This window comes from Myotis yumanensis, unplaced genomic scaffold (assembly GCF_028538775.1).
Source record: "Myotis yumanensis isolate MYYU_CA2020_CCGP unplaced genomic scaffold, mMyoYum1.0.hap1 SCAF_2, whole genome shotgun sequence".
In the NCBI taxonomy this organism is placed as follows: Eukaryota; Metazoa; Chordata; class Mammalia; order Chiroptera; family Vespertilionidae; genus Myotis; species Myotis yumanensis.
Window position 1 is genome coordinate 39,959,389 of NW_027223753.1, and position 12,869 is coordinate 39,972,257.

Below are 12,869 nucleotides of genomic sequence, written 5' to 3' on the forward strand. Positions count from 1 at the left end.
TGGAGGTGCTGCCGGCCCTGACAGGCCCCAATGAGAGCAGGACTGTGGTGGGATGGTGGAGCAGGTGAGCAGGCAGTGTCAGGCCAAGGCAGGTGTGAGCGGGGCCCAATTGCCCCACTGATCACCCCACAGACAATGACCAATGGCAGTGGTGGTGTGGGGGGCTGCCGCCCAGCTCCCAGGTGCTGAGGGTTGGGGGCCCAGATGCTGCCCAGGGCCCAGAGGTCAGCTGGGACATGCCCTTCCACACCAGACACTTGCACTTTGATCACTGGCCAGGCCTAGGGACTGCACCCATACATGCATTTCGTGCACTGGGCCTCTAGTTTGATATAAAAGGGAAGTGATTACTATAGTCAAGCTAATTTACATATTTTCTCACACATTTACCTTTACTGTGTGTATGAGGAAGCACCTGAAGACTATTCCTTTGCAAATTTCCAGTATTGAATACAATATTATTACTGTGGTTCTCAGGCTGTGCATTGGGTCTCTGTGCTTTCTCAGTCCACATAGCTGCAACCTTGTTCCCTTGGACCAGCATTGCTCATCTCCACCTCCTGGTGCCCCCTGTCCTATGCTCTGCTTCAATATATAGGGTGCCCCCCTAAAATGTATATACACACTCTGAATAATTATAAAGACAGTGTTTATTAAAATACATTTCATTTTCAAAATTGAGCTATCAGCAGTTAAAGTATGTATACATTTTTTGGGGGGACACCTTGTTAGAAGCAGAGCCTGGAATATACTAATATATATATATATATTTAAAGATCCATTCATCTGAGTGACAGGTTTGAATTCAGTATTTCTGACTTCCAAGATGCTTTCCATCAGAAGCCCTTACCAAAGAATTGATTCATAGCATTCATTTACTCACTCATTTTTTTTTTATTCCTCAATCATTATTCTGAAAATAGTTTCTGAACTCCTCCTCCATGGCAGACATTGCACTGCTATGCTGACAAGAGAGAGTGGTGAATAAGATAAAAGTTCTTGAATTCATAGAGTTTGCAGTGTAATGGGGATGCTGGCAGGTAAAATTGGTTGCTGAACACTCCCTTGAAGAAAATATTCAATCTAATCCTCAGCTCAATTGAATCATAGCCCTAAATGATTTTTCCTTTGTGGTTGTCAGGATAACATAATAACTGGTAATAATTATTATACAGTTGCAATTAATTAAAAGTAATGACAATCCAAAACTACAACTCCAATTCACAACCATCAGAAGACTTTTGCTGCAGAAAGAGTTGAGCTCTGCAGCAACGGTCCATGTCTTGCTCTGATCTGCTTTTCTAGCCCCATCTTGCCAGGCCGACCAAAGGATGGCAACCCAGCTCTGTCCATTTACAGGGTGTGAGATCAGGGCAACATGACCTTACTGTATTGAGAAATATGTTCCGCATCTGCAAAGTGCAGGTTCCTGCGGGACAAATACAGAGATGTAGACAAATACAGAGATTGCTAATATGGGACTCACAGTTCTCCTGGGGTCAGAAGGCAGGCACACTCCCCTTGGAGACATCTCCATCTTCTAACAGCACTCTGGCCTCTCTGGGGTGCAAAGTGAACCTGGGCAAAAAGAATCATGACAACTATGATCATCCAGGTGCAAACAAAGCACATTGGTCGATCTGAAGAAAGGTACAAGTATTATGATCCAAAATGCTTCCTGGAGTAAATGATGTTTGAATTGGGGCTTTGGAAAGATGGTGAAAGGGAGAGAGAAAGGGGCAACATGTGCAAAATTACAGAGTGAAAATGGGCCAGGCACTGTGCTGGGCAGAGAGGTATATGGAAATGATGAGAATCACTGCCCCATGGAGGCGCAGGGGAGAATGTACAAAGGAAAGGGAACAACATTTTTGAGCAACTAGTCTGTGCAATACATATTCTTTCTCATTTCAAGAATTATTTGGGCTGGAACCACATGGAAGAGGACATGGAAACCGGATAATGGAATTGAATTTCAACCCAGATTACTTAGACTCCAAAACCAATGGCAGCTTTTACTACTGTGAGAGGTTGTACCATAGTAGCAGTCATTCAGCATCACAGTGCTCTTCGTTTCTGTCTCTCTGCTGCAGGTGTTACCTATGAAGACATCAAGAAGTGCTTTGGAGGGTCTTTGGGCTTATCTTATACCTTTTCGGAGAGAGTGGAGATTGGAGGAGGTTTATCAGGGGAAGACTGTAGAAAAATGGGAGGTGGCCACGCTGGTAAGTATTTAGTAAAGAGTCTCCCAAGAAGCAAAGCCAGACTTTTCTTTGGACACACAATCAGGGCACATGTCCCCCAACCCCCAAGTGGTTTCATTCCAGTCAATGATCAAACTGCATGACTGCTAAATACCCCAAGTCAATGACTGGACTGGCTCTATTTTTGAATCCACCATAGGTTGAGATTACCTTAGAAATACTTGACTTTGTATGGCACATGCTCCTAAATTTCAGGCACTAGATCAAGAACTAAGTGAGACCCAGGATGAAAGAAATGTGTAGAAAGAACCTGGAAAACAACTGTTGAAATAAATGCCCATAGGGATACAGTCCAAAGGGGAAAAAGAAGTCCCAAGAGAGGAGCATTTGGTTACTAAGTCCAAGCTCAAAGAATAATTATTAAGGGAAGATTGTACAGGAATATTTGTGGCATTTCCTGAAAAAGTCAATGTGAGTGTTCATGTATTCATGCATTCATCTATCAAACATGCATTGAGCATTTTTTTCAGGTGGGAGACAACAGACAATGAAGGGATGATGAAACAATTTACAGTGCAGTGGAGGAGGTAGACATGAGACAGGTTCAAGTTACTCCCCTGGCATTAGGCTACTCATGCCTCAGAGCCTTAGGTCAAACTGCTCTTCTTTCTGATGTCCTTCCATCCTCTCTCCATTTCCTTACAAAGATTCATTCACTTTTCTAGAAAACTCAATTTCTTCTTCTTCAGTCCCTCCCCATCCTGACCATGTCTTTCCCTGCACCCCTACTCAGCCCCACAGAGACCTTCACTGTTTAATTGAACATACTTGGCATATAGCAGGCACTGAGTAAGCATTTGACAGGTGAATGAATAAATGAATGAATGAATGATCATCCATTTCCCACCCTCTCCCTCCTCTGTGTTGGGCTGGGCAAGGGGTGGGCAAACTTTTTGACTCGAGGGCCACAATGGGTTCTTAAACTGGACCGGAGGGTCAGAACAAAAGCATGGATGGAGTGTTTGTGTGAACTAATATAAATTCAAAGTAAACATCATTACATAAAAGGGTACAGTCTTTTTTTTTTTAGTTTTATTCATTTCAAACGGGCCGGATCCGGCCTGCGGGCCGTAGTTTTCCCACGGCTGGGCTGGGCTGTCCTCCCATTGCCAGCTCTACCTCAGAGGAAGGCTCTATTGCTAAGTCTTGGTCCTTCTCTTCTGCTTTGTCCTGTTAGTTAATCGAGCAAAACAGAATGGACAACAGCTCTAAGGACAGCACATAAACTTTGTCCCAAATATCATTAGTGGCTCTTGTGAACCCATCCTTTGGCTTTTTTGGAAATGAGCTAACACCGTTATCCTCTTGATAGATACTGACGAAGATAAGAAGCTTGTGGAAGACATCATTGCTCAGGTGCGAGGTGGCAATACTGGCTGGGGCACTGGCTTGGCACACAACACGAGCTTCATTTCGTACCGTTCCTGGGGGCGGTCGTTAAAGTATAATCCTGCTGTTATTGATTTTGAGGTAAGTCTTTTCGCAGTTGAAGAAACTCTGCGTCTGTGAGGAATGAAAGTGAAACAGACCAGATCATTTCATATTTCTTATTATGAGCCCATCAAAGAGTAAGATTAAATGTTAACGGCACACTGAGCCGGTGGCCTTCCCACGCCTGACTCTAGGGAGTGTGTGACTAGACCCAGGCCACAGGAGAGCGGGGCCAGACACGTTATATCTGGTTAGTGCCAAGTTTTACACTAGTCATCCCAGAATTTCTTCAGGATTGGGTGACATTAAAAAGTCTGTATTTATACATATAAGACTTAAAAACACATCTGCTAAATTGGGGTAGGCACACTTTTCCATAAAGGAGCAGATAGTAAATATCTTAAGTTTTGTGGGCCACATCTAGTTTCTGTTATATAAGTTTTATTTCTTCTTTTTTTTTTATAACCTTCTAAAAATATAAATCCCATTCATAGCTCAAAGGCCATATGTGGGGTGAGTTGTCCTGAGCTGTAACTATAGTTTGCTCTAAATGATCTCATCCCTTCACCACAATGAACCCCGGGCAAGGCCTTGATTCTCCCCATTGAAAAGATTAGAAAACTGAGGCTCCAAGGACTTAAGTGATTTGTTTAAAGTCCCAGAGCTCATATGTAGTGGTACCTTATCTTAGACCTTTGGATTTCACATCTGGTTCTCATTTTCCTTCTATCCTACTTCCTTCCTTAAAGTCATGATTATCAATTACTGGGGACAATTTTGCTCCCATGGGGGAAATTTGGTAATGTCTGAAGACATGTTTCACTGGCACAACCAGGAGGGTACTACTGGCATCTAGAGAGAGAGGTCAGGGATGCTGCTAAACATCCCACAATACAAAGGACAGCCCACATCACAAAGAAATATCTATCCCTCAATGGCAATAATGCCAATATGGAGAAACTCTGCCCTAATTCCTAACCTTGCAAAGGGAGTAAAATTGTACTCAAACTGAAAATAGGTCACGGTTTTACCAGTTGTCAAACTAATTCTATTTCCTTGCAAGGGTAATCCATTAAAAAAGAGTTATATTGGGGGATTTAAAATAAAATATGATTGTTTTCCTGTACACTTTCTCCTGACCCTGGCCAATTTTCTACACATAATTAAAACTTCAGGTAATGGATACATCACTCTTCTTAAAATATATATACCAACAGTTAAATCTAAAAGTCTATTACAACCCTGCTCTCTATGAAGAAAGAGGTGAGAGGGATGAACCCTGATTTTATTTCTTCTTCAATAAGTGGGAGACCATTTTCATACACCTGTAATTCACATAGGGTCTGAAAATTGCTATCATCAAGTATTAGTGATTTGGGGAAAAACTGTAAAATTGATAGCAGTAGTAATATACAAACTTTCATGGGCAAGAGGTGAATTTTGCATTTGCCTTGAGCAAAACGTCCAAGGGGAGGACCAAATGATTTGGAGAAGACCGAATGCTATCTTCTGGGAAAGACAGCCTGGGTTTGGGGTGAGAAAGTAGATTTTGGCTCATGGCTCAGCAACTTTTTGATGTATAACCTTTGACAAACAACTGTTTTCTGAGCCCCATTTTCCTGCTCTATAACATGGGGATAATGACACGTTCTGTCCCAAGGTTGGGGAGAGAAAAGTGAGCGCTTAGGAGATGTCAGTTGAGGAAACAGGTTCATGGAGGTTAAGTGCGCTGGCCAAGGCTCATGTCTGGTAAATGGCTGAGCCCAACTGGAGCCATGTCTGACTGAGTCTAACACCCACAACCACAATCTATATTATCACCTAACTAGATTCGATGCATTAAGCCTATTGGTGGGTTACAGAGCAAGGAAGTGACATAGCTTGAGCTGTGCTTTAAAAATAGAGAATGCTTACAGAAGTGTGAGGGGATGAATGGAAGGAGAGAGACACTGTGGGCAAGGGGCCCAGTGAGGGGGTTATTTGAAACCTGATGATCAGCATGGAAATAGTTACTCACTTGTGCATCCCAGAGCTCATCAGTACTTATTTATGGCAGATATTTAGAGTGAGTAAATGTTGGAATCATGCTGTGTGAAATGGTGATGCTGTATGTTATATATAGGATGTCCCCTCAAAATGTATATACACACTTTTGAATAATTAGAAAGGCAGTGTTTATTAAAATACATCACATTTTCAAAATTGAGTTATCAGCTGTTAAAGTGTGTATAGATTTTGGGGGGACACCTTGTATTATTATGAGTTATGTGTTAGGCTATTTTGTGTTGCCATATCACACCACTTGCCTTCTCTGAATCTATTTTCTTAACTCTAAAATGGAAACAGCATTCTGAGATTCTTCTTCTCCACCCCTCTTCCCTCCTATAAGTACCCCCGGCATTAAGGAGTGCTCCCTTTCCTCTCCCTGAGGGCTCTGGGAGGGAGAAGTGAGAGACCTGGGACTGAGTGCTAAAGTTCGCTGGAAGGTCAAAGGCAAGTTGCCTGGTGGTCCTGGGCTTTCCCTGGAATTAAGTCACCTTAACCAGACCCTAGGGTGGCCCAGGCTGCACTGACTTCCTCACAATGGGCCATGGTCCCGGGACTTCCAGTAAGTGGTGTCCTTCCCTTGGCTGGAGGCCCAGCCAGTCCTGCCATGACCAGCCTGATGACCTCAGCCACAGCCTCTGAGCACAGGCCAAGGTCTGTTGCCACAGGTCTCTCTGTACACATTTCCAGGAACCCATTCAAGGCTATGGCCATGCCCTCCATTGACTCTGGTTTCAGAGAAGGGTGATTGCTCCAGTGTGGCTCAGTCCTCTCACAGAATTTCCCGGTGATCTTAGCAAGCGATTTCCCTCTCAGGACCTCAGGTGACTGTCCTGTAAAATGAGAGATCTGGAAAAGAGCTTTCCTTTTATGATTGTGTGATAAAATATAGAGCATTATGAAGCATGCTGAAGGTAACCATGTGTACACAAAAATTGAAAAATACAGGCTTTTTTTTTAACTATCATCACAACTAACTAATAAAATTAATGCTTTATTTTATACTAGAGTCCTGGTGCATGAAAATTCATGCACTGGAGTGGGGGGTCCCTCAGCCTGGCCTGCCCCCTCTCACAGTCCGGGAGCCCTTAGGGGTGGGAGGCAACCCGGTGATCAGGGGAAGGTGACGCCCCATCACACCTCTGCTGCTGCCACTGCCAGCAGTGCCAGCCTCGGCTGGCCCTGGTTACCTGAGCCTCAGTCGGCACTGGGCGGCTGGGGAACTAACAGCCGAGGCTTGCCTGTGCCTTGGGCCAGCCCTGGTCGGCTGGGGGACTGAGGGGACTGGGCACCACCATCTTGTGGCTGTGGGCGCCGCCATCTCTGAGGGTGTGGCAGTCAATTAGCATATTCCTTCATTATTGGCTGTGGGCACCGCCATCTTTGAGGGCAGGGCAGTCAATTAGCATATTCTCTCTTTATTAGATAGGATTGTTCTTCCCTTTTGCAATGGTATCTCACATCCATTACTTCTTTAGATTTTCATAAGGATTCTAGGAAAAGGGTTATTATTTCCATTTTGTAGGTAATGAGTCTCAGGCTGAGAAAGGAGCAATTAGGAGTTCTAGCCACAAAGCTATTAGGTGAGCAGCATTTATTTAGCTTTTACTATGTGACAGGCCATGCCCATCCATCGGCTTTCATCCTCACAGTAAACTGGGGGGAAGGACTCTTGTTCTAACTTTACAGAGGAGGAAGGGAGGCTCCACGGGTAATGTGGCTGAAATCACACAGCTGGGTTTCCTTCTCCAGCTTCCAGCTCTCCACATCTGCCACAGTACTGCCCAGCCAGGAGGAGTGACTTTGTCCCTGGGGACATTTGGCAATGTCAGGAGACAGTTTTGGTTTTCACAACCAGGAGATGATGTTGGCATCTAGTGGGTAAAGGCCAGAGATGCTGCTAACCATCCTATAATGCATAGGAATTGCCACGAAGAATTATCCAGTTGGAAAATCAGTAGTGTGGGCTGAGGCTGAGCAACCCTGGATGCCAGTCATGCCTGGAATGGGTTGCCTCAAATGGAAATGATGCCCACCTTTCCCCAAACACGTAATCAGCAATGACAGAATAACTACCTATCAAGGACTTGGTTAACTCCTACATTGAAGGTTAACAATCAACACACACACACACACACACACAAATCCTTTACACTCTTCCTGACTCCTAAAAGTGTTGGAGGGGGCAGATAAGTTGGCACAAATGGCTTTTTAAAATATACATATATATTTTTATTGATTTCAGAGAGAAAGGGAGAGAGAGAGAGAGAAACACCAATGATGAGAGAGAATCATTGATCAGCTGCCTCCTGCACATCCCCCACTGGGGATTGAGCTCGTGCCCTTGACTTTGGGCACTGAACCTTGGACCCTTCAGTCTGCAGGCTGACATTCTATCCACGGAGCCAAACTGGCTAGGGCTAAATGGCTTTTGAGTTCCCCTCTTCCTCGAAGATCAGGGGACCAGATATTTCAGAGTTAGGTAGGTCTATGTTCAGAGTGACTCTTGCACGTAATTGTGTGATCCTGAGCTGGTCACTCACTACTGAGCCTCCACTTCTGCATCTATGGCAGTGGTTCTCAACCTTCTGGCCCTTTAAATACAGTTCCTCATGCTGTGACCCAACCATAAAATTATTTTTGTTGCTACTTCATAACTGTAATGTTGCTACTGTTATGGATCATAATGTAAATATCTGATATGCAAGATGGTCTTAGGCGACCCCTGTGAAAGGGTCATTCGACCCCAAAGGGGTCGCGACCCACAGGTTGAGAACCGCTGATCTATGGGTTCCACAGAGTGGCTGCAAGGATGCAGTGCAGGGAGATGGTGTGGAGCCTGGCTCTGTGCCTGCCATGGAGCAGGCCTTCCAGGAGTTTGATGGCCAGCACTTGGGTTCTGGGAACTTGGATGATCCCAGGGAGGGCCTCTGTTCCTCTGTTCCCAGACACAGCCTATTCACGAGCTGCTGCGGCACGTGAACCTGGGAACCCTGGAGGCCAAACGCCAGAACCTGAAGCGGGCCCTGGATCAGTACCTGATGGAATTCAATGCCTGCCGCTGTGGGCCCTGCTTCAACAACGGGGTGCCCATCCTTGAGGGCACCAGCTGCAAATGCCAGTGTCCTCTGGGTCGCAAGGGCCTTGCCTGTGAGCAAATTGAGCAACAAGGTAAGGCTTGTGCATCCTCACTCAGGTCCAAAACCGGCCCAGCTCAGAGAGGCCAGTGTGGGAGGGCTTTGGGGTCCCCAGCCTCTCTGTCCTGTGCCCTCTTGCCCCCTACCCTAAGAATGCTCATGCTGAGCCTTATGGCTGACCCCACAGTTAATGGTTCTTATGCTTGCTCTCTGCCATCAAGACCCTCTCTTGGATGAGAACTGTTTTTCGCCAAAGTGTGTATGGTCAATAGGGTTCAATTTTGGAAGAATGCATTCATTTCCCAAGACTGCTGTAAGCTCAGTGGTTTAGAGCTACAGAGCCCAAGGATTTCTTGACTTTTCAAGCAGAGTGTGGATGGGATTTCAGCCCCCATTGGCCAGGCAGCTTTCCCAGAGGGACCAAGGTCAACGAGTAGGAAGAATAATTCACCCTTATTCTGTGCCAGGCACTCTCCCCCAAGGATGTTATGAGAGAAATACTATTAATAGCCCCATTTTAAAAACGAGGACACTGGGGCAGGAGGAAGATGAGATAACTACTCACGAGCAGTATCAGAGCCAGGCTTTACACCCAAGCAGTCAGATGCTAGGATCCAAGCTCTTAACTGCTGCATTCTACTGATTTACATCCCAAGAACCAGGAAATCTAGAGAATAAGGGCAGAGATTCTGAGATGATTGCACTGACTACCACTGAGGGGGCAGGGGAGGTGGGGGCGGGGAAGGAAAGTATGTATGTCCCGGTTCAGTTATCAGCCTGACTTGGCTTAAAGGGACAAATGTGTGCCCAAGCCTGGGTAAGTATAATTATAGCACATCAAAGGGCCTCAGAACCAGTGACTTAATTGGATCCCTGTCCACACAACATAGAGACAGAGAGAACAGGGAGTGGGAACTACCTAGACATGCTTTTCCATGGTCCAGTGCTGGGCTTAGAACTGGTCCATGCTGAGTCATCTGTACATACAATGTGCATTGGAGATGGGTGTCATGATGCCAATGATGGGGTGATGGCAGGGCATGGAGGCCTGGGTACTCCTCCTCACAGCACCATTCCTCTCACACGATTACAGTCATTCAACTGCAGGAAGCCCGTGGTGCTCCATTGACCTTGTCCCAAGCAGGGTGGGGACATCAGGTGTGCTTGGGGCTATCAGACTGAACTTTCAACCTGACAGAGATCAATCAGCATAAAAAAATCTAAGGCTGGGGAGTCAGCCTCCATGGAGACTCATTGACGCAGGTCCCTGAAGACTTTCCCAGCAAACCTTTGACTGTGGGGACCAAGTCACAGAGGTGGAGAAATATAGATGGAGAACCCTGCTGTGGCTGCCCCACCAGGGAGTATAATTACAGAGCTGGAAGGAACTTGTAGATAATCTAATCCAATGAGAGTCACACTGGGATCTGAGGGAACTGGGGACTTAGGGGCTGCCCCAGGGGAGCAGGGCAAACCTAATAGACACCCCAGCTTCAAATAGAACAGCTCCACTCTCATCTGACTTCCATGTTAGGGCCCATAAAAGATTTCATTTTAGGAATAAAAAAATAATGAAAAAAGTAATGATGGAAAAACTGCACCAGATTAGTCCACCCTTCTCATTTGACAGAGGTGAAAACTCAGGCTGAGAAGGGATGAGCTCGCCCACAGGCACAGAGCCAGGAGGCGAAAGCAGGCCCAGACTAGGGGGGTTGCAGGATGTCACCACCTGCATTGATCACTGGATAGTGACTTCTAGCAGCTGAAAGTAAATTGCCCATCAACATGGACTTTTTCCTGGATTTCCAGAGGCACCTGGTCAGAGCCTGTGTTCTGATGCTCTGTGCAGAGAGCCTGTCACCCACCCTGGCCCATTGTCAGAGTCTAAGGGGTTTTGATTTGTAAGCCCTCATTCAAATGCCCAGCAATGCTCTCCACACTGGTGTCTGTGAATCCCCAGCTGGGCTCTGCTCCCTGCTCCTCACACCCTCCATGGCTGTCTTTCTTCCAGAAGGGCATGCCTCCCCGCCTTACTCTGCTATCCATATTCCATGGAACCACAGACCCCAATTTCATGAGAGGGGCTCCCAGGGGCCTTCTCTCCATCTAGAGTTTGAAATTAAGTGCAAGGCAGCAAGCATAGGTCTTGGTTGGCTCCACCAAGGCATTTCCCCAAGGAGAGATCGCAGACTACTCTAGGGCAGCGGTGATCCTCCCTCCATAGGGTCTGAGCTGCTGCTTGTATGCTAACCTCCTTCTCCCCTGGGAAATGTTCTGTGCAGGAGCCAAGGCGGAGGGTCGCTGGAGCTGCTGGAGCACTTGGTCTGCTTGCTCGGCAGGCACTCAGGAAAGGAGGAGAGAGTGCAATAATCCTCCACCCAAGAATGGAGGCCGCTCGTGTCCAGGGCGGAATGTGCAGACCCAAGCTTGCTGAGGGCCTCTGGGCACAGGATGGGACACATGCAACAGATGTCACCACCTGCACTGACCACTGGATAATGACTTCTTGCAGCTGAGAGTAAATACCAATCAACATGGACTTTTCCCTGCTGGCTCCCAGGTCTGGGACCAGGCTGGGCCATCTACAACCAGCAAAATTCAGTCATCCAACAACTAGGTGTTAAATGTTAGCTAGTCTTGGACCTGCTGACAGCACTTTATCATCCAAAGAAAAGGAGAAATCTCAACCCAAGGTTAGGGGTACAAAGCAGGCACAGGCTCTTGAACCAATCAAGGCCAATAAAATAAAGTATGATGAGAATTATCTTGGCTCTTTGGTAATATTTTTTCATTCATAGAATGATTAGCTGGTAGGATAAGCAGACACAGTGAAATAATGAGAGAAAAAAAAATAAAGATTGACTTGAGTTCCTTCTATTTTCCTTCATTTTGACTCAACATTTTCTTGTATTCCTTCAATTAATGTCTTGTTTGCTTAAGTTCTTACCACAACATCATGTTTCTCTCAATTATTTTGTCACACTATTCTCTTCCTTCATTGGTTTTTTTACAATTAGTGATTATATATTGGTGCCCATGTCTCCAGTGACTAGGACCCATCTGCCCATCTTAAGGGCAGGGATTAGCTTTGTTTGGTTCCGCACTGTATCCCCAGAGGCCAGGGCTGTGCCTTCCATGGGAGGGACCTAACAAGTACCTGTGGATGAAGTGAGGGACTGAGTTCAGGAAACAGTTCAAAGACGGGGTCCATATTAGTCAGGCACCCAGAGTGGAGCATAGATTGGAGGGGCCAACCAATAATTATCGGTGCACCTTCCCTGCCACACCTGCGTGGCAGCCAATCATACCAGCCAGCCTCAGTATCCCACAGCACTCCAGTCGGGACGTGTTGTGTTGCACTGACTTTTCTGTTTACCTATAAGTTTCTCCTATAGATTGTGAGCTCCTGAAAGGTAGAATTTGTATTTCCAGTTGGTAGAAGAAACATGTTTCCAGAGTCCTTCTATCCTTCCAGAATCTTCAATCTTTTTAGGGTGATAATAAGACTTATATAGACATGATACAATTTAAATGGGTTTTAGGGACACAGAAAATTAATTGTCTAGCTAATGCCCAAATATGTGGATATAAAATAAGTGCCAAGGGAAAACACCGGACTTGGGAAAATGGCGGAGGCTTAGACGGACGTGTTGGTGCTCCATCCCGGACCAGATAGGGGCGAGCAGCTGAAACGGGTAACAATCAGCCCGATCAAGCTGGGGAGGTTCAGCTGAGAGACAGTCTGCAGCCAGGAAAGACAGAAAACTCCTAAAAAATGCGGATGGTTAGAGATTGAGGCTGAAACCTCCCTCTGGGCGCCAGCGCAGCGGCGAGACCGCGCCATCTCAGGCAGCGTTTACCAGCATCCAGAGATCGGCTACTAACCCAGAGGCAACGATTCGCAAACAGCGCGACTGCAAGAGCCAAGGGGAGACCTGCACCCCTCCATGGAAAGGTTAGACTTACCTCAAAGGTGCGGTTCGCAGTTCAG

At 46.1% G+C, this 12,869-nt stretch overlaps 1 protein-coding gene across 1 annotated transcript in view; it reads left to right on the forward strand.

Moving 5' to 3' along the window:
* C8A (complement C8 alpha chain) overlaps positions 1-11,632 on the forward strand; it is a 58,765-nt gene extending 47,133 nt beyond the window's left edge. The window contains exons 8-11 of the mRNA XM_070403349.1: positions 2,094-2,225; positions 3,577-3,734; positions 8,690-8,912; positions 11,161-11,632. Of these exons, the coding sequence (XP_070259450.1) occupies positions 2,094-2,225; positions 3,577-3,734; positions 8,690-8,912; positions 11,161-11,312 (665 nt within the window). The 3' untranslated portion in view covers positions 11,313-11,632. The remainder of the gene's footprint in view (positions 1-2,093; positions 2,226-3,576; positions 3,735-8,689; positions 8,913-11,160) is intronic.
* Positions 11,633-12,869: the final 1,237 nt, after the last annotated feature.